The sequence below is a fragment of the Armigeres subalbatus genome, chromosome 2 (assembly GCF_024139115.2).
Source record: "Armigeres subalbatus isolate Guangzhou_Male chromosome 2, GZ_Asu_2, whole genome shotgun sequence".
In the NCBI taxonomy this organism is placed as follows: Eukaryota; Metazoa; Arthropoda; class Insecta; order Diptera; family Culicidae; genus Armigeres; species Armigeres subalbatus.
In genome coordinates this window covers 286,623,999-286,644,487 of record NC_085140.1, presented here as the reverse complement: position 1 = coordinate 286,644,487, position 20,489 = coordinate 286,623,999, and the positions used below count along the sequence as shown (strand labels likewise).

The 20,489-nt window shown below is 37.9% G+C and overlaps 1 protein-coding gene across 4 annotated transcripts in view; it reads left to right on the top strand.

Annotated features, from left to right (window-relative positions):
* Nucleotides 1-20,489, top strand: part of LOC134212362 (sodium/potassium/calcium exchanger Nckx30C) — a 252,361-nt gene that overhangs the window by 39,235 nt on the left and 192,637 nt on the right. For 3 of the 4 annotated variants that reach the window (XM_062690139.1, XM_062690138.1, XM_062690137.1), the window contains exon 2: nucleotides 6,205-6,818. In XM_062690139.1, coding sequence (XP_062546123.1) covers nucleotides 6,205-6,818 — 614 coding nt within the window. The remainder of the gene's footprint in view (nucleotides 1-6,204; nucleotides 6,819-20,489) is intronic. The other variant, XM_062690140.1, reaches the window with a different exon arrangement.

Genomic DNA, 20,489 nt, shown 5'->3' with positions numbered 1-20,489 from the left:
TTAGTGTATTGCGATATTTTCTCTTATTTAGACTCTCTATGAACAAATAGTCGAATCTTGCACACAGTCGAATTCGCAGTAAGCCAAGGTTACTGCACATAAAGGTTATCTTATTTTTCCTTACAATATTTGTTATGAAATACCTAATTTTGATTGACCTTGCATCTGTCAGTCAGCCAATCCGACAGTCAACAATAAAAATAGTTTGTTTTCATCATTCATTTGACAGTGAACGGAATGAATAGGATTGTCACAGAAACCTACACAATTGTGAAAATAGCAATACAGCATTCTAAAAATCTCTTCGGTGACTTCTTTGCGTTTTGAGCAAAGCCATCGGATTACAAATCCTGGTGATTCCACTACAAGATATTTTTGTTAAATCAGAGTTGCTTTAAGTTGTGTCGTGAAAAAAATGCTTAAGGACTATCCTCACGGAATCCAGAACTAAATGTAGTCGCGTTTTCAAGGGCACACCACTCATCACTCAATACCGAAGCAACGTACTACTGTCATTTTTATTATTTCAGTTTTGTTGCGTCGCAGCATGCGTGAATTAATAAAAATGACAGTTGTACCTTTCTTCCGTATTGAGTGGTGTGCCCTTGAAAACGCATTTGATTTTGGATTTCGTGAGGATTGTGCTCAAAAGAACACCTTTTTCCGAGCCACATCATATATTTTTGTAGACCGCTAGATTAGTGCTCATGCACTAATATTCGTAAGTTTTAATCGTGGATTCAGAATATTTCAAATAATAATAAAATGTTGTTTTCCAAAACTGCATTTCAGAAGATCACAAAAAGTTGGGCCCTTACTGCTCGAAATCTTGGCTACGCTCATGAGCACGATTCCAGCTGTATGACCGTTTCCAGCAACCCTTACTTATTCAATAGGTACTTTAAATGTATGTAGGAGTGAACGTGCCACCTCTTGTATTAAACAATCCCTTTATTCCCCATTATCGGACCATTCTATATGGAACGAGTATTTTTCATGCTCATCTCATTTGATAGCGAATAAAAAAAATAGTCATGAGGGATGCATACCGATAAACAAGATTGGGCAACGATCTTCTTTCCATTTCGCTGAGCTTTTAATGAGGAGTATTCAAGCTAGACATAGCATCAACGGTTAAAAATACCCGCCGGGATGGGGTATGAGAAAATTGCTCAAAATAATGAACGTCTTTGTTAATTGCACTCGAATTGTTTCAGATTACATTTTGCGATAATGATGTAACATAAAGAATGGATACTAGTTTAGACAAGAATGAAAATAATTCTAGCATAATTTTTTATAACGATTACATTTTCTTTAGATTTCAAAGCCACGCTAACATTCACTCCGGATTTATTACCAGAGATCTAAATACAATAACTTTGTTTACCGTAATAAAGCTAAAATTTAGTGATAAAATCAAATCTAGTCTTAGCAGAAGAGAGAGAAAACAAAAAGAGCCGCTTTTTTGGGACATATAACGTTTTTAAAAATTATGCTAGAATTATGTGGAGTTGGACTGTTTGTGTGCTTTTCATGCTCCTGTTTCACTGCTTATTAGTAGTGCCGTGTGGGGTGACATCATTCAAGCAAAAACGGAATTTGTGATCTCAGCTAAAAACTATCAGTCTTTTTCCTGGTAAAACTAAAAAAAAACTTTTCGATTTTCCTTCATATCTATCATGTTTGGGATAGATGTAAAAAACTAGGTTTAACATTATGTATATATTATTACTAGTCGACCCGGCAGACGTTGTCCTGCATAGTAGGCGAAAATGCGCGTTGTGAACTGCCCATGAAAAAAATCCCTACGAATATTAGCTTTAGTTTTTCAGAATTTACTCAATTTTAGTCGGGATTTTCGTAGGAATAAATATCATATAAACCCGTCGGAAACAATAACGAATATATCTGCAAAAGGAATGAAGAAAATTCATCCAGCCGTTTTCGAGTTATGCGGATACGGACACAGACCATTTCATTTTTATTATATAGAAGACAAGTTGACCCGGCAGACGTTGCCCTGCATAGTAGGCGAAAATGCGCGTTGGGAACTGCCCATGCGAAATTTCCATACGAATCTTTATTTCAGTTTTTCACGATTTACTCAACTTTATTATGATTTTCGCATGAAGAAATATTATATAAACCCGTCGGAAACTATAACGAACGTAAAGCCCCAAACGCAATATAACGGAACGGCAACGGAAACGGCAAATTTGACAGAAAATATATGGGCTAACTGTCAAATTTTCCGTTTCCGTCGCCGTTCCGTTGTATTGCGTTTGGGGCTTAACTGCTGAAGGAATGAAGAAAATCCATCCAACCGTTTTTGAGTTATGCGGATACGAACACAGACCATTTCATTTTTGTGCTTTCAAAATCGAATTTCAAAATAATTGGGGGTGGGAAAATTTTGTAATTCGATAAAGTCAAAGTTGACAGCACTCCAAAAAATCGATTGTGTATCAATAACATCATCAATATACATACTGTCGCACATCAGTAAAATTATATGTTTCTCATAGAGTCTGTGCGAAAATCGTAACCGTAATCGTAAATAAAATTAAATGTGACATTTCAATAATTATCGAATAACCAGGCTCGCAGAGCATGATTACTTATGACAGATATCAAATCATTTTTCATCGATGTCTTGTTGGAATTCTGGGTAGCACCAGCCATTTTTATGACCGGGTGATTTTTCAATTTTAGAACTATCACTTTTAAGTTTAATTCTCCAAATGAGACAAACCCTGAATAAACAAGCTCCGCGTTAACCATCTAGTGCCCAAGACCGCTTTTAGATGGGGTATTTTGATTATTTTTTGTAATTTTCAATTGATCAGATTAAAAAAGTTTTTGACGTTGACCAATAATATAAACTTCAATGCATGTTTAAACGTGGTTTAAAGTCAATTTTTAAAGTTCTACACATTTATAAAAATATTGAAAATTGAGTAATATTTTGTTCTTCCGTGTTTTCGCTAGTATACCTTTGAAGAGTGAAATATTTGTAGTTTAGTATTTTTCTACAATCAACCTCATTCAATAGAAGGTTCTAGTGGTGAATGTTATACTCTAAAATATTTATCCAACTTGTTAATAAGTCAGAATTGTATAGGAATTTTTAAACTCTAAATATGTTGAAAAATTATTTGATTTTGATGATCAATAGATTCAAGAAACTATTTGATTGGGTAAAAAACTTGAAACACGAAATTCTAAAAAATCAAAGAGTGAAATTGATAAAATCGCGAATTAAAATTTGTTAATGCCCAAACCGTATTTAGATCGATTTTATAAAGCAAAATAGTGATTTTGAGCGAAAACAAAAATTTGGGTTGTAAAGGGTTAAGGTGAAGGGTTGTAGAGGGTCAATGGTGAAGAAATCAGCCTCAAGTGTTCTGAATGCACTTCCGCTGTTATTTTTCGAGATCATGGTTCATTTTCGCACTCATTCTCACGAGCAAATATTGCTGAGTCATAAAGATTTCCGCCAAGAAATTGTTGCGGGAATAATAATTTTTCGTTGCGTAAAGTTGATTTGCTCGTTTTTTTGGCTTCATTCATCATTTTCGTGCCGTAGCCAATGTCACCAAGACTAGCCTTTATGGAACAAACAACCTAACCCCTATAAGTAGTCGAGGTGGTAGTGTGGTAGTGTGAACGTTTGTTGATATTCTATGTTCGAATCCCGTTGTGGTTATACTATTTTTCATAATAGCTCACCGAAAATTTTGGCGAAAAGTGTTTGAGTCGTATAAATGATAAAACGAAATTAAATTTCATCTCATAGCAGTAGATCCGACTTTCCTTCATGTTCTTGACTAATTCTAGATAATAGGGTAATGAGTGAAAGGTGTTTTTCGCCACAAACTACTAAAAAAAGATTCTCCTTCAACCTGAAAATCGCTTGACTTTGTCTCAACGTCTCAAACGAAAGTACAAACCCTGATTGAGTGGTTTCGATGCCAACCTAACAATGGATTTTTATATTGTTTGGCAAGCTCAATGATACTCTATATTCCCCTTAACTGGACCGATAGGGTCTCCAATAGCCTTGCGAGCAAAGGCGTTGGATTGCCAATCCGGAGATGGCGAGTTCGATTCTCGGCTGTTCTACCACATTGAGAGTTGACGTAAAGTCAATGTCAATTTCTCTCCATGAACAGCCTAGATAGCCGTGTGGTGTCGGCAGCTGGTTATCTGGCTAAGAATAACATTACGGATTGCCTGTTCCAGTGGTAAAAGTCCACCATACAGGTGACCCCTAATTTTCGGTGTGACGCGGCTTTATGCTTACCGTGCCTACGAATGAATGGTTAGGGGGGTCTAATAAGAACCTAACCGCAAACGGAGCCTGTGAAGCACCAGGGCCCCCTTCACAGTATTTTAGCCCTCGCTGCGCTAACCGGAGCTATGGCGTAGTTGACTTTTTACTTCTCCGAGATAATCGACTACTCTTATTCAACTTCATCGTGAGGTTAAATAAGAGTGGGGTTATGAATATGTATTTTACTTAGTTTTCAACAAATTGTCACCTATATGGATTCGCATTATGCGTTTTTCACAGTGTACTCTGTGTCTCGTCTTTGACGTTCGGCTTTGGCTACTCTTGTTCATCCTCAACGTGAATGTGGGGTTATGAATATGTGTTTTACTTAGTTTTTCAACAAACTTCCACCTATATGGATTCGCATTATGCATTTTTTTTTACAATGTACTTTGTGTTTGTCACCTATATGGATTCGCATTATGCGCTTTTCACATTGTACTCTGTGTTTCGTCTTTGACGTTCGGCTTCAGCTTCTCTTGTTTAATCTCAACTTGAGGTTGAATAAGGGTGGGATTATGAATATGTTTTTTACTTAGTTTTTCAACAAATTTTCACCTATATGGATTCGCATTATGCGTTTTTTTTTTACAATGTACTTTGTGTATGTTACCTTTATGGATTCGCATTATGCGGTTTTCACAGTGTACTCTGTGTCTCGCGTTTTTTACAATAAACTTTGTGTATTATGCGTTTTATGTTTTATGCATTTTTTACAATGTACTTTGTGTATGTTACCTATACGGATTCGCATTATGCGTTTTTCACAGTGTACTCTGTGTTTCGTTCTTGACGTTCGGGTTCGGCTACTCTTGATCAATCTCAACGTGAGGTTCAATAAAAATGGGGTTATGAATATGTGTTTTACTTAGTTTTCAACAAATTGCACCCTAAATGGATTCGCATTATGCGTTTTTCACAGTGTACTCTGTGTCTCGTCTTTGACGTTCGGCTTTGGCTACTCTTGTTCATCCTCAACGTGAGTGTGGGGTTATGAATATTTGTTTTACTTAGTTTTTCAACAAATTTCCACCTATATGGATTCGCATTATGCATTTTTTTTTTACAATGTACTTTGTGATTGTCACTTATATGGATTCACATTATGCGTTTTTCACAGTGCACTCTGTGTTTCGTCTTTGACGTTCGTCCATTGTTACATCCTCTGTGTTTTTGTGACCTCTCTTTAGTCCCTAGCTGAATGCGTGTGAGTCTACATAATTGGCTTTCCTATAAATGGTTCCATTCTCCTTTCTAACTTCACTTCCTCTTCCTTTCCATTTTTCACTTCCTTTTCCGTGAGGTAAATGATGAAAAAGGCTAGTGAAGGCGATGGCACAAATCTCCCTAATTGAAGGGAACGTGCCTTTGAGGCAACGTTCTGATACCTGATACCTGATACCTATATTGTTTGGCAAGCTCAATGATACTCTATATTCCCCTTAACTGGACCGATAGGGTCTCCAATAGCCTTGCGAGCAAAAGCGTTGGATTGCCAATCCGGAGATGGTGAGTTCGATTCTCGGTCCGGTCTAGGATGTTTTTGGGTTGGAAACTTTCTCGACACCCTGGGCATAGTGTATCCATTGTACTTGCCACACAAGATACATACAATGGCGGGCATAGAAAGCTTTCAATTGATAACTGAGGAAATGCTAATAGAATACTAAGTTGAAAAGCAGGCCAAGTTCCAGTTGGAATGTAGAGCCATTGAAGAAGGAAAAGAAGAAGAACCGGACCGAAAATCAAAGTTTGGTTATGCCGTACCCTCACCGAATAGGCTATCTGAGGTCTCGTAGTCCTACATAACACCATCATCACTGACACAGTAAAACTGATTTCTTTTTCTTTTTCATCTACTCCCACAGGCACCAATACATCGATATCAACGCACAAGGACCCCCTGTTTCCCGAAGACTTATTCACGCTAGAACAACGTCGTAATGGTGCTGTTGTGTTACACATTCTTGGCGTAATCTATATGTTTGTCGCGCTGGCAATTGTATGCGACGAGTTCTTTGTGCCTTCTTTAGACGTGATCATTGAGAAACTGGGCATTACGGACGATGTGGCCGGTGCGACCTTCATGGCGGCCGGGGGCAGTGCCCCGGAACTGTTCACCAGCGTGATCGGCGTGTTCGTTTCGTTCGACGACGTCGGTATCGGTACAATTGTCGGTTCGGCCGTGTTCAACATCCTGTTCGTTATCGGTATGTGTGCGTTGTTCTCCAAAACCCTTCTAACACTGACCTGGTGGCCGTTGTTTCGCGATTGTACGTTCTACAGTGTTAGTTTGCTTACGCTGATCTATTTTTTTCGTGATAACTCGATCGAGTGGTGGGAGGCGCTAGTGCTGTTTATAATCTATATCACGTACGCTGTGTTTATGAAGTTTAACCAGACAGTGGAGAGATGTGTGAAGAAGATTATCTATAAAAATAAGGTGACCAGAGTTCGAAGCACTGATCAACTTATGCCTGCAGTAAGTAGTTGAGAATGCATGTAATTAGAGGACACATAATTTTCTGTTATTATCCTTCTGTTATCCCTTCCGTTTGAATGATTTCACTCATCGCTCATGACCATCATCTCGTTCCATTTCCATAGCAAACTGTTTCTCAGATTTAATTAAATTAATTAAGCCATCACCGGTTTTGAATTTCATTGACGCACGGACGAGCAGGTGCTTTGGCTTCCAGCTCTCACATCCGTTGATGTCGCGAGGTGAAAACGTTGAAGTCGGAGAAATTATTGAATCAACCTCCGGGGTGTAGCACCTAAAATGCAGAAGCAGGACACCGTGGACACTGCCTGCCAACAAGACTGCCATCAAATTCGTTGGTTGCAATGCAAGTACTACCTGTTAGACTGCAACTGCTGTTGGATATTCCCACCGAACGTGTCATTGTCATTAGTGGCGGGGATCTAATTTTCCTTATTTAATAGCCTGGACGGTAGCAAGAGAAGTGCTTAGTAGTAGCAAAAGTGCCACTACCGTTTGTATGTTGATGAGTTGATGTGTCGAACCGCGATGGAAATGAAAATTGTTCTGTAATAATATGCAAACTTGGTGAGCGAAAAGCGACATTTTAAGTTGCAGGAAGATACGAAAGTACGGTCGACAGTATGAGATATAGAGTGGAGATGAACAATAAAGCGGGAGGAAGCAATGTCCTATTCCATTATCCAACTAGGCAATGTTAGTAAAAAGCTGCACAGGAATAGTTCAGAAGCAACAGAAATTAACTTAAATGTTAATTGTGAAAAGAACTAATTAATTAATGTATTAAAGATAGAGCTTGTGAAATTAATTTTCTCATCGTTACTTAGGTTTCTTGTAGACTCTTGTAGCATTTTTTTCAACTTCCACTGGAATAAAGAACATTACGAGGCTTCAATTACCATTCATCCATGGGGATAGAGAAGAGACAAGGATTGCAGTGAAGTTCTCAGCAACGAACGAATTCATGAAAATAATGTTTAATTTTTCAAAATGAGATGAATTTATGATGTTGACATTTTTGCTACTATCAACAGATTAATATAAACGTTTGAATACATTTTGAATTTGGTTTCGACATGTTTTATCTTTAAAAAATACTTTCTATTGAGATATTTAGATAATTCAACGAATAACTTGAGAAGGAGCTTCAATATAAGCATATTGACGAGAATTCGTTGCATGATACGAATGCTCCCCAGTGGCATTATCATTGATAAAAACTGCAAACAAAATTTAACTAATCCTTTGATTGCATATTGTTATCAACAACTATCTGGTAATCCCTTGAAATCATTTCCTCATTCTCGCGCATTAAACAATTTGAGCAATTCAAATATTACGAACCGTCATAGAGAAAACTACCCGCACTATTGCGGCACTAGTGGAAATTAATTTAATTATTCAAGCAATGTAAACCAAAATCCAATCATAGCATGTTGCATAGCTGTCCCGGGTAGGGACGTGATGGCTGACAGAACGGGACGGGTTAGTTGGGGTAGTTGCACTATTTGTGTGTACGGCTGTGCGCAATGGTAATGATAATGGCCCCAACGGGGACTGTTGTAAGTGCAGCGCTCTGGCTGGCCGGGTAGTATGTTCAACGCTCAGCCCCACCGACACACAAGCACGTGCCCTGCCAGACATCGTTGATGGTCTCTGGTGCTGCCACCATCAGAATACTGCTGCACATTTGTATTAACACATTCACATAAACGTTGCTGCTGTGTTTCCGCATTTGTTCAGTTATTTTTCTATCATTGGGATCGCCACTTTCTGCAGAGTGTGGTGTGTAAAGGCACATGGTGTTGGGCACATGTAGCCATGGATCGCCAATAAGGGAAACATTCCAATATAACTCTACAGGATGCACTTGAATATGAGCTCATGTTTTTTGACGATGATCTTCCGCATCGCTCACTCAGTACCTCTGAAGTATACGTAAAAGATCTCCGTACTGGGTAACTGCTCGCTTTAGCCTGAGCTCGGGTCAGATTCCTCGCCACAAGGCCCTTAGTCTGCATCTGCTGCAATGCCCTGCCGAATTCCAGTTCATCACTTGCTTGCAGATTTCGTCTCCGAGTGTGGTCGACTCACCCTCCCATTCATGAAATATTGTTGATATCGATTTTTATGGCATCGTCGCTGGTGATCAGCATTATAGATCGAATTATTCGAAACTTGGTGCGTTGACTAATCTGATTAGATCTCCATATGAACCGTTTGTTTGAGAAACTGCATATGTTACATTTTTGTCCAAAAATACGTATCCCGGGATAAAAACGAAAAAATTATTTTGTTCAAGAATGTATAAACTTTTTCTTCTTTTTTTTTTTTTTTAAAAACTACATATGTGAAGGCACTCTTAAAAACAATTGTGGAACACTGCTTACAGTTTTCGCACTGGAAGTGTCCCAGAGTGTTAAGTTTTGCCAAACATTATTGATCTGTATCGAAAAAATCGAAAGATTCTGTACCAATTTGTTCAAAAACAGTTTTTTGTTTTCTCAAAATTGTGTAAAATGAATATATGCAGTGGCAAACACTGAATTTCTGTAAATATAAATTATACCCTTGCTAATGATATCTGAAACCGGCCAAGCTTCAGTGAGGAATGTAGAGTCATGAAAGAAGATCATTAAAATCTTTGACTACCACTGCCATTAGGACACATTCCATCATGAAACATATCCAAATTATATGTTCTAAAATCCTTCTTCACATTGTGCACCATCCTGTAGCAGCTGAGTGCGTTCTGAAAAATGTGATAGGTTGTTTTCCTCCCAATACATACCACTACGCTACAATACCCGGGATTCACACTTTATTGCAATTTTAAAATAAAAATAACTGCTTCCTTGCGAGCGCTTGAAGCCGCACATGGGTTTATGGCTGTCTTCTCACTTTGTTCCCATTATCTGGCTGTTTGTGTGCATTGTGCAAACAACGTGAGCACTTCCCCGGGTTTCAGCCTCCGGTCCCACTGTACGGGAGTATCCGTTTTGACACATCTGTATCCCCAGTCAGTGGAGCGAAGAAATAGGAAAATAATAGAAAGATGCCCCCACGTTGAGTTGGATAGCGATTTGTCATCCATTTATGGGACAATAATCGACGGCACAATTAAAATGGCGTCTCTCCCGTTGGTTTTTCTCTATGCACAGTACGATCAGGGCGATGTAGTACTGAATGCGGAGCTAGACAAATGAACTGACTTAATTAGGTTTCACGTTTTTGTTGATGTGGTGTGCATAAATTTGGTTGATAGCTGGTCTTTATTTCGCACTATGGACTCTAATAGTACAAATTGTTTATCAAACAGTTTTTTAATGAATATTGAATGAGATCTGGCTACATATGGGTAGACTAGATTTTAATGAGCTTTAAGGATCGGATGTCGGATAGTATTTCGCGTTAAAGTATCTTATTTGGCATTTCGAGTAATCCCTGGACATAGTTATAGTTTTTCATAGCACTTGGCAAATAATAATTAAATTTATGCAATGAGAGACTAATAAATATCTGTAAAAATGTTAAGAAAACAGAATAGATCCATAATATAGAAGACTCTAGGATTAGATGTCAGTGAATTAGAAAGTTGATAGTTTGTTCGTGAAAGGCAAACGACAATAAATGTTAGTGTACATATTGTACTCGAAAAAAAGCAACTGACTAAAATGATCACCAAAAGTTCATTTATAATTGAATAATTTTAAAACTGTCAGAGAATTAATAAACACAAAAATGCCCTCACCTTGGACCGAACGCTACCCATCAAACCATGTGCACTGCCTGTAATCGCATATATGTCCCATATTAATAGGAAACCCAGCAAATATAGGACTAACATACAATTACAGGCAGTGCAGCACTTACGTCATCTTTCTTACACCATTTAATTCCATCTTTCTTCAAATCCTTGTCATTTTAAAACACCTTTTCAAGTTTCCCGAGCCTTACATCCACAATCGCCACAAAGTTCTGGCGATTCTGGCGGCTTTGCCTCCTTCCACGCGCCAGTCCGAAAATCGGCGGCGGCGTTTGTCAGAATTTTGGTCGGCGGCATCGGCGTTTTCGATGTCACGCCGAAAACCATTTCAGCAGGCGGTGGCGTGAATCGGCGTGGAGATTTTCTTACGTTCGTTTCTTAAGGATTTTTTCCAGCATTTTTTTTTCAAAACTTTTGAATTTCGTTGGAAAAAATTCGTAATATTCGAATAATATTCGTATTCGAAAATATTCGTTGAAAAATTATTTCCAGATTTTCCATAGCAACTACTTTAAAGTAAAAGGAAGCACTTTGGAATTTCCAAGGAATCATTTTTTTACGGAAAACTGTTCGGCATTTCAACGAAGAAAAATCGAAAGTTTCGAAGGAATTGGGAAAATCTAGAAATCTACAGGGTGTTTTTTATGTTATCCATAAATTCTTCGGAAATTCAATGGAAATTATAAAAAAGAGGAAGCGTCGTTTGACCGAAAATCATTTGGTGGAAAGCCATCTGGGCGGATAATACGTTATATCGAAAATCATTAAGCCGAATTGCATTTGGCCGTCGTTGTCGTTTGGCCGAAATGGAGAGTACTAAACTCGTCTTAGACGGATGAATACATTCCACTAAAAAGAGCTTAAAATATTTTTTTCCGAAATGATTGTTTGACAGAAAGGGTCATTTTATCGAAAATGTCATTTGGTCCAACGGCCAAATGTTGATTACTGAACGGGTTATATGGTCAAAAACATCCAGCTGTTAGGCCAAATAACATTTTCAGCCACCATTTCGGCCGAAAACCTTTTTGGCTAAACGAATTTTTTCGGCCAAATGGCCTGTCGGATCAACGACATTTTTGGCCGTATGTCCATGTTCGGCTAGATGCGGCGTATTTGGGCAAATACCTTTCGGTCAAATGACTCTACCTGTCGTGAGGACGAAAGTAATTTGGCGAAAAGCCATTTATTCGAACGCCGCTTGGTTGAATAACACGTTAGGTCGAAAGTCTATTAGGCCGAATTAAGCGTTCGTCCGAAACGGTGTTGATGATGATGATGATGACGATGATACTACCATATATTGTAGCAAGACACATAACAGTAGCACTGGTCATATCTGATAAGCGATTTGATCATGTTTAATTATTGTTTGTATTTCATCAAAATCCCATACGATGATGATGATGATGATACTACCATCTATTGTAGCAAGGCACCTGCCGATAGCACTGGCCATATCTGATAAACGATTTGATCATGATTATACTATTGTTTGTATTTCATCAAACTCCTGTATGAAGGGCTAAAAATGGGTGGGGTGGTTACATAAGCAGATTCACTCATGCAAAACCACGGGATGAATAAAGAATCTCCTTCCAGAAGAAAGTTCGTACATACACTAATACAATATATCGATATATCTAATACGATATATCGGAATATCGATATTTTTGTTTCGATATCCGATATTTTTATATCGATACTTTGCTTTCAATATATCGGTTATATCGATATTTTTGCTTTCGATATCGATATATTGAATCAGAACAAAGTTATACAAAAATAACAACTGCATTGTATTTTGTGAAAGAAAATACTTGGATCTGAAATGCCGTATTTTTAATGGTTTAGCGATTTTTTCTCGGTAGCGCGGATGGTGTGAGGTGTGCGCTGTCATCACAAAAAGTTTTGGCAGCTCGACACTTTGCATTGACGCGCCGTTGTGCAATATCTCTCATGCCGCTGATCCTTGAATTCTTATGCGAATTCAATTATATATTTGACGTGTTCCTATGATAAATTAAATAAATCAACTTTAGAAATTATGAAGAGATTCGTGAAAAAGGGAATTTAGAAGTATTGGAAAACATAATAAAAATTGCTTCAAAATAATACCCCGTAGGAATTAAAGAGAATTTCTATAAAATATTTTTACGGGTTTTCTGAAGAAAATTTTGATTTTTTTCTGATGGAACTCTTTGTGTAAATTTTGAAAAATGCTCGTGAAAATCGAAGAAAATTTCCTACCAATAATTTCTCGTGAAAGTTTAAGAGAATTTCTATTTTTAGTTAGGAATATTTCAATGGATTTTGTCGTTAAAAAAAAAGATTTTTTTTAAAGTAATTTAAACTTTAAAAACCTTCGTGGAAATTCCGAATAGATAATTTTTTGTTGTCAGGAATCAGAATAGCCCGAGGAAAAATACAAAAAAAATGTCAGTGGAATTTCAGCAAATTTCTAGAAACTTAAGTTGATTTTTTTCGGGCGAACGGAATATAGCGAGGTCAGTATCATGCCGACAACGCAGCCGCTATCGGTTAAAACTACGACGAAAGCCACCGCCGATGATTGTTGAACTGGAACACTCTAGTAGCAGATTGTATTAAGTCAGTTGCATTGCGTAACCTCACCCGTTTTACCTGTGCAAAAAATAAAAATTTTGGCAGCCCAAATAGAAAATAAAAAAATATAAGTCGTGTAAGCCCAGCAATATATAGTTATTCTATGCGTTTCCGCACATCAATTCCTTAAATTAAAATCCAGTGCACAGGTAGATTGAGGTTAGGGAAACGCAACTGGATTAAGTAATAGAGAAAAAAGTCATTTCTAATAATTATTTTGAAGGAGTAGTACAGTAATACAATCGTAATTGAAAAACTACTACAAATATATTCTAAATATTTTAATTTTTGAAATATCATATGATTTTCCGATATATCGATATTTTCAATCCAATATAACGGTGATATCGATACTTTGATTCGATTATCGTATCGAATCAAATATCGATATTTTGAAGTATCGGAACGTCCAGCCCTCGTTTTTCAGATTGACCCAATAGATTGGGAGACGAGCCCACCCCGAGATGGTAACAATCGGAAGTTGGCGATTCCACTCTTCCTATCCAAATCTCTTCAATCGGGTGCCCTGATGGTTTCATAGTTGTTTTATATAGCTTCAATCAAATTTGGTATACAATAAACAATATATAATGGAATTCACCAAGCCTCAATATGAATGTCCGGAACGAGTGAGATGCTATCTTCAACACCAGTTGCAGTCTTCATGTTGTCTCCAATCATTCGTCGAGGAATATGTTTTATATGACGTTTACTGCCATCATGTTTAAACTCTCCTTGGAAACTAGAACTAATAAGCTGATCAATGCTGGCTGCAGATCGAAAATTTGTTTGTTATACGCAAAGATACGGCCATTTTCGTAAAATCGGTACGGGATAGGCCATACACCCTGACCAAATGTCACTTTCGCAGAACATCCGGAACCTGTTACAAATTGGCCGAAGAGTCTAAAAGTCGCCATAATGTATCTTTAATAAAGATCCTATATTCATCGTCTTGGGAAAACATGAATTTTGACACCCATACATGCATAGTTCCAGACGGTGCCAAAACCGGCCCTCCTGGAAGGCCCTTGGAACCTGCTATAAGGCTGGCAGTGGACCTATCATTCTGGAAATGTTTCTGTAATTATCGTCTGTATTATCGCAAAGACATGAACATAGATACCCATATTTGCATTATTCCGATCTGTTATCATTTCATCATGTTCCCGGAACCGTTTTTATGGAAATGGCCATATCTCTGCGTAATTTTGATGGATTCTCGATCTACAGCCACCATTGGTCGGCACATTAGTTCTAGTTGTTGGAGAAAGCATAAAACATAATAAAAGCAAACATCACATAAAATGACAAGCAGTGGAAACAATGCATCTTGAACATACTCTCGGAAAACCCGGAACATCTCCAGTGGCCAAGTACCAATCTCAGGTTTTGCAGAGGGACAATATACTAGAAGAGTGTCCGCTTCTGTTGGCCCTGGTTTTATCAAAATCGGATTATTCTACGCAAAGTTATGGTGATTTGAATTTCGACATAATTTTACCAATCTCAACCTTTTTGTCTAACCCCTATATACACATAATCATATAGTTTTGATACCATTTTTTTTAAATATATTACGGAATATTCTCACCAAATTTCCGTTTGTGAAAAGAAAATTTGAATCATTTGTTTGAGAAACTGCATAAGTCCATTTTAAACTATTTCGAGAAAACAACAACTGTGTTTGAACAAATTTGCACCGAATCTTTCGATTTCTTCGATACAGATCAATAGTTTTTTGCAAAACTCAACACCCTGGGGCACTTTCAGTGCAAAAAATGTAAGCAGTACTCCACAATTGCTCTTCAAAGTACGTGGACATATGTAGTTTCGCAAACAAACGAATAAAATTTCATATATTCCTGAACGAAAATTTTTTTTTCGTGTTTTTTGACAGAATACGTATTTTTGGACGAGGATTCAGAATATATAAAAATCTCATTTTGGCCAAAAATGTTAAATATGCAGTTTCTCAAACAAACGGTTCATTTAATCTAATCATCGTTGATGGTTGTGGTCACCATTACCCATTATTAATGTACCTACCATTTTGAAATAGCAGTTACAGTTGTTGTATGTTAACAAACAATTCCAATAATCTACAATAGACGATAGACTATATATGACCCTTGAAAAAGGCCACAACCCATCGGCCGAAACGTCGGGCAAGTAAATAAACCATCGTCCTGATACTTCAGACTGAGAAAGCCAACTTCCAAACACTATTTTCTATATTTGGTCGCTCTAACTCGACGTCGACTACTCGACGATCCGTTCAGTCAGGTAAAGTTCTTTATAGGATTTTTTAGGAATTAATTTCTAAATTCATCAAAATGGATGATCTGTACACCACCGTAAAATTACTTGTATTTGAATAGATATATGGTAACTATAGCATGAGCATTATGACCGCAAAATTCGTAGATGCTACTCCGCGGTTGACTAGAACTTGCGAAATTGTACAGATTACACAATAAATGGGGCCTGGGACTAGCTACCCATTCTCAATGTACACGTTTCGGGAGCTCAAATATTTAAAGTCAATAACGGCGCCAGCCACGTCCGTACGGTCATATAGGAAGGGAAAAATTGTTAGTCCGACTCTCGTTGCTACTAGCGACCGAGTATACTTCTGCATCTCTATTCTCCACGATTGTCTTGGGATAGGATATCGTTTTACTTACAAAGGATAATTTATCTGGATTCACTTCGGTAAGTGATGCGATCTATGAGATGGGAAATAACACTAATTCGCTGTCTCGCCACGGAAAAATGTTAAACCATGCACGCCCCCGGCATACGGTGGAAAACGGAGGAGAAACGTTTTGGACGACCGATCGGACGCGCAGTGCTATGTACTTACTTACCCGACAGCTACTGCAAACAATTGAAGATCGCGCTTGTCTCGACCGGAGCAAAGCGCAATACATGCGCATGAGCCACGGAACATGAAATAGATATTTTATTATTTTCTCGACGACTGAAACACGCACTGCACTTACTTGCTCGATGGCTGGACAAGAAAAAAACTTTCACTTTTTTTCCAAATTCGTTTATTTGGTAGGCTCAGGCGTGTATAACACTTTACGGAGCCATGTTTCTTTGTGATATATACAATCAATGTCATTTTTTGTTAGTAACAGAGGGGAAACTTTCACTTTCTGATTTACTATTTACTCATCCGCACAAAGCAAAACTAAATTTCGACAACCGGCCGATCCCTAAGCCCCTTCAACTATTTTCTCTATTTTGAAGTTGTTCTTCTTCTTCAATGACTCTACATTCCAACTGGAACTTGGCCTGTTTTTCTATGCCCATTATTGCATGAGTATGTATCTTATGTGGCAAATACAATGGTTCCACTATACCCAGCGAGTCGAGAATGTTTCCCACCCGAAAACATCCTAGACCGGACCGAGAATCCCTAGAAGCACAACTCACACTGATTTGGTTGCAGGAACTCAAATGTGACCAATTTTTATATGAGTTACTATAACCACTCTACAACATGTGTGTTATTCGGGATCGAACTCGCCATCTCCGGATTGGCACTCTTATGCCTTTGCTCGCATTGCTTTTTGAGACCCTATCTTAGTGGTAATGTGATAAATACGGTCCAGCCACCTAATGCAATTGCGGATCAATCGCACTCATTCATATTCATTCTATTTTCTTTCTTTCTTTTTTTTTCGTGCTTTCTGTTGTAGCCCACAGTATCGAAATGTGTTTGTTTACCGGCCGATGATTACTACAACGATTGTGATGAACTTTATTCTTAATTTAAAAATCACTTTAATAAAGAAATAAAAAAAAATACTACAATGACTCAAATTGATAGCGACTCATCTAAGGGTAGTAGCGCTCGGCTTTGTCCCGCATACTCAAAGGACAATATGTGACGGATCGCACCTGTAGGCAGTGGATATTTTTGCATATCTCATAAATATTCTATCTATCTCAAATGAAAAGAAAATGCAACATTCCTCTTTTAGTAATTCCGACGGTAATGTTCCAGGGGTTCCTTCGGAAATCATTCATGACTTCCAACGCAAATGTTTCAGGGATTTCGTACAGAATGTTTCAGGAATGTAGAAGCAAATCTTAGACGGATTTCAAAGCAATCTGTCGAGGGATCCCGAAGAAAATCGTCGGGAGGGACTTCGAATTAATCCTCCAGGGATGTTGCAGCAAATCGTTGAGGGATTTCGAAGCAAATCGTCGAATGATTCCTAAGCAATTTGCCAAGGATTTCCGAAGCAAATCGTCGAGGGAGTCCGAACTCCGAACTAAATCTTCGAGGAATTCCGAATCAAACCGTTGACGTATTCCTAAGCGAATCGTCGAATGATTCCGAAGCAATTTGTCGAGGGATTCCGAAGCAAATCGTCGAAGGATTCTGAAACAAACCGTCAAGGAATTCTGAAGCATATTTCCGAATGGTTTAGAAACAAATCATCGAACGATTCTGAAGGAATTCCGAAGCAAATCAATGAGAGATTCTGCAGCAAATCCTCCATGGATTATGAAGGGTATCCTGTGATATCCCCTACATTTTCCCAAGGGTCCCTAAACGAAAGCGAAAGGAATCCAGTGTGAATTCTTGTGGATTCCAGTTGGAATGCTTCGATGATTCTGAAAGGAAGTCTTCAGAGATTCCAATGAGAATTCTTCCCGGATTCTGTTGGGAACTCCTCTCGGATTCTGATGAGAATCCTTCTCGGATGCGGATGGGAATTGTGGAGTTTATCATGCTGCTAGGCAAGCGAAAGTCTGCTGGAAAACTGTCACTTCAGTCCGTGATGGACGAAGTACCACTACAGCTTTGATTGGTATTTTGGTGGCTCTTCGTTATTGTCTATTTCAAGCTTTTTTTTGATACTCGCACGAGATCAACCAGCCTAGGGCCGAAAATCTCGTAAGTAAAGATAATTCAATTCAATTTTTCTTTGATACTTTCAAATCAATTAGATATTGGCGTTTCATAATTAACACCAAGTGCAATTTCATGACACACAGGAATCTTTCTCAAAAATGAGAAACAAGCTCATTTGTTTTCCACTCATTTCTTTATATCTGTATAGGGTGAATATGGGAGATAATACTTTTGTCTTCAAACTTTTTCAATAATTCATTATGCTACCTATATGTTTAAAATTTATGTCACAACTTTTCAATTCCTAGGGGGGGGGGGCATTTTTTTCTAGGGAGGGCTAAGTCCCTCCTTATTTACGCCAATGATTGAAACTTTTGCGATATGCTCCTCGTCGAACCGATATTTACATTGAATGAGTTGATACTAAAAACATGTAAATTCTGGTCAACCACAATAATATTCATAATTCTATACTAATCTTTTTTTTATGACAGAACCAATGGTTGATACACAGTTTCTGTTTTTTTGCCTTTTAATATAACTTTTGAAGCACAATATATATTGTTGTTTATCACTGTGCCATTACATACTATTTAAACAACATTTTATTTCTGATACGACTCAAATTCATAACACATTTTTTTCAATTTTTAATTGAATTGGACAATGCATTGTTCATTGAAAGCTACTAAATTGCATTCGCTTCAAAATTGGTTTCTGACGTTCATTCAACCATTTCAACTTACATCGTATTCTTTTGTCGTTATTATTTCAGTAAAACTGACTTGAAATTTGAGCTTATTCGATGAGTCTGAAGTAGCTCAGGTTTTTGTCTCAACCTTTTAAAAATAATAATAAATCATTCGTCGGTTAAATTCTCAAATCTCATTTGAGATACAAATCAATCCTAAACCAAATCCAATCGAACTCCAGTACAGAGAATCGTTCAATCGTTCGACTCGCGATTTGCTCTATTGCACGATATTTACATGTTCTTCTTTGCTGAATTAGCTTTTTTTGCTTAAAACAATCCATATTTAAACCACGCCTTTTGGAGTGAAATCATTTTTCGGCTCGAAAAGCTCAAGTGTGATGTTCTCCCTGCAGAATCGCAAGCTAGTTGGCTCGCGCATGAGGCATCGATGATTGAGATTTGAGTTTGATTCTACCAACACTGCTCGGTTTTCTAAGAGCACCTCCACGGGAGTCCTCATCGCTATTCTTATTATAGCGCTCCATTCCGAGTGCTATTTTAGGATAGCACCCCATCTTCCCACCGGTGGCTTCTGTTTTAGGAATAGCGACTTTGTAAACATATTGAATTCTCACCGGGCGTTGCTAAAAGTAGTCATCTTCTTCAATGGCTCTACATTCCAACTGGAATTTGGCTAGCTGCTTAACTTAGTTCTATTAGCATTTCCTCAGTTATTAATTGGAAGATTTTCCGTGCCCGCCATTGCAAGAGTATGTATTTTGTGTGACAACTATGCCCAAAGAGCCCACTCGAAAACATCCTTGACCGAATCGGGAATCGCTATCTCCGGAGAACAATTCTACGCTTTTGCTCGCAAGGGTAGCTGGAGATCCGTCGTAGTAAATTTTTTAACCGTTATACCTTCTGGGTCCCTATAAAGGGCTCGGAAATAGCGATAGGGCCCCAGATGGGGACTCCCGTGGAGGTGCTCTAAGAAAAATAAAAATAACCGAATTGCTTCTCATGAGAAAAGACACTGAAAAGACTTGAAATAGGTTTGCGTAGTTGATCTTCGTTTGAAAAAAAAATCTGGGTTAGTTAGAAGAATGCTAAGTAAAAATATATTTTCCATTCAAAAGTTAGAAAAGCGAATTGTGTAATCAATTAAAAAAGGTTTGAGAAAAAATTAAGGTTTTGCTTTAAGCACGTTTTTGAATATGAACAAGGATTTCATTTTTTTTGTCCCGCGCTGACACAAAACATGTCCGATCATTTTGCCGTAATATTATAAAACTGTTCCAACCTGGTAATTAAAGTGACACCGGTTTAGCATATTTGAAAACTTATCCGCCATTACCGATGGAACGAAGTATCAAGACAAGAATCAGTTCACGTTCAGCTCATAAAAGAACAACCTCAAACCATTTGAATTCCATCTACCACCCGGTACCAATTGATACTGCCTCGTTCAAGGTAACAGTAACAATTAAAGCAATTAAAGTCAGCAATTGCTGTGTGCGCAACGATGCACTTGATGCGGTAGATGCATCTCGCCGTTTCTATTTTCCCTTGCCCGTTTTATCCTCTATTGACATCCCGCAGCCTTTTGCGAATTATTACGAAATTGCAGTATCTTATCTAAAATTGTCCCAGTTGGAGACGGTTATGCAATTTGGAGTCGTTAGTAAT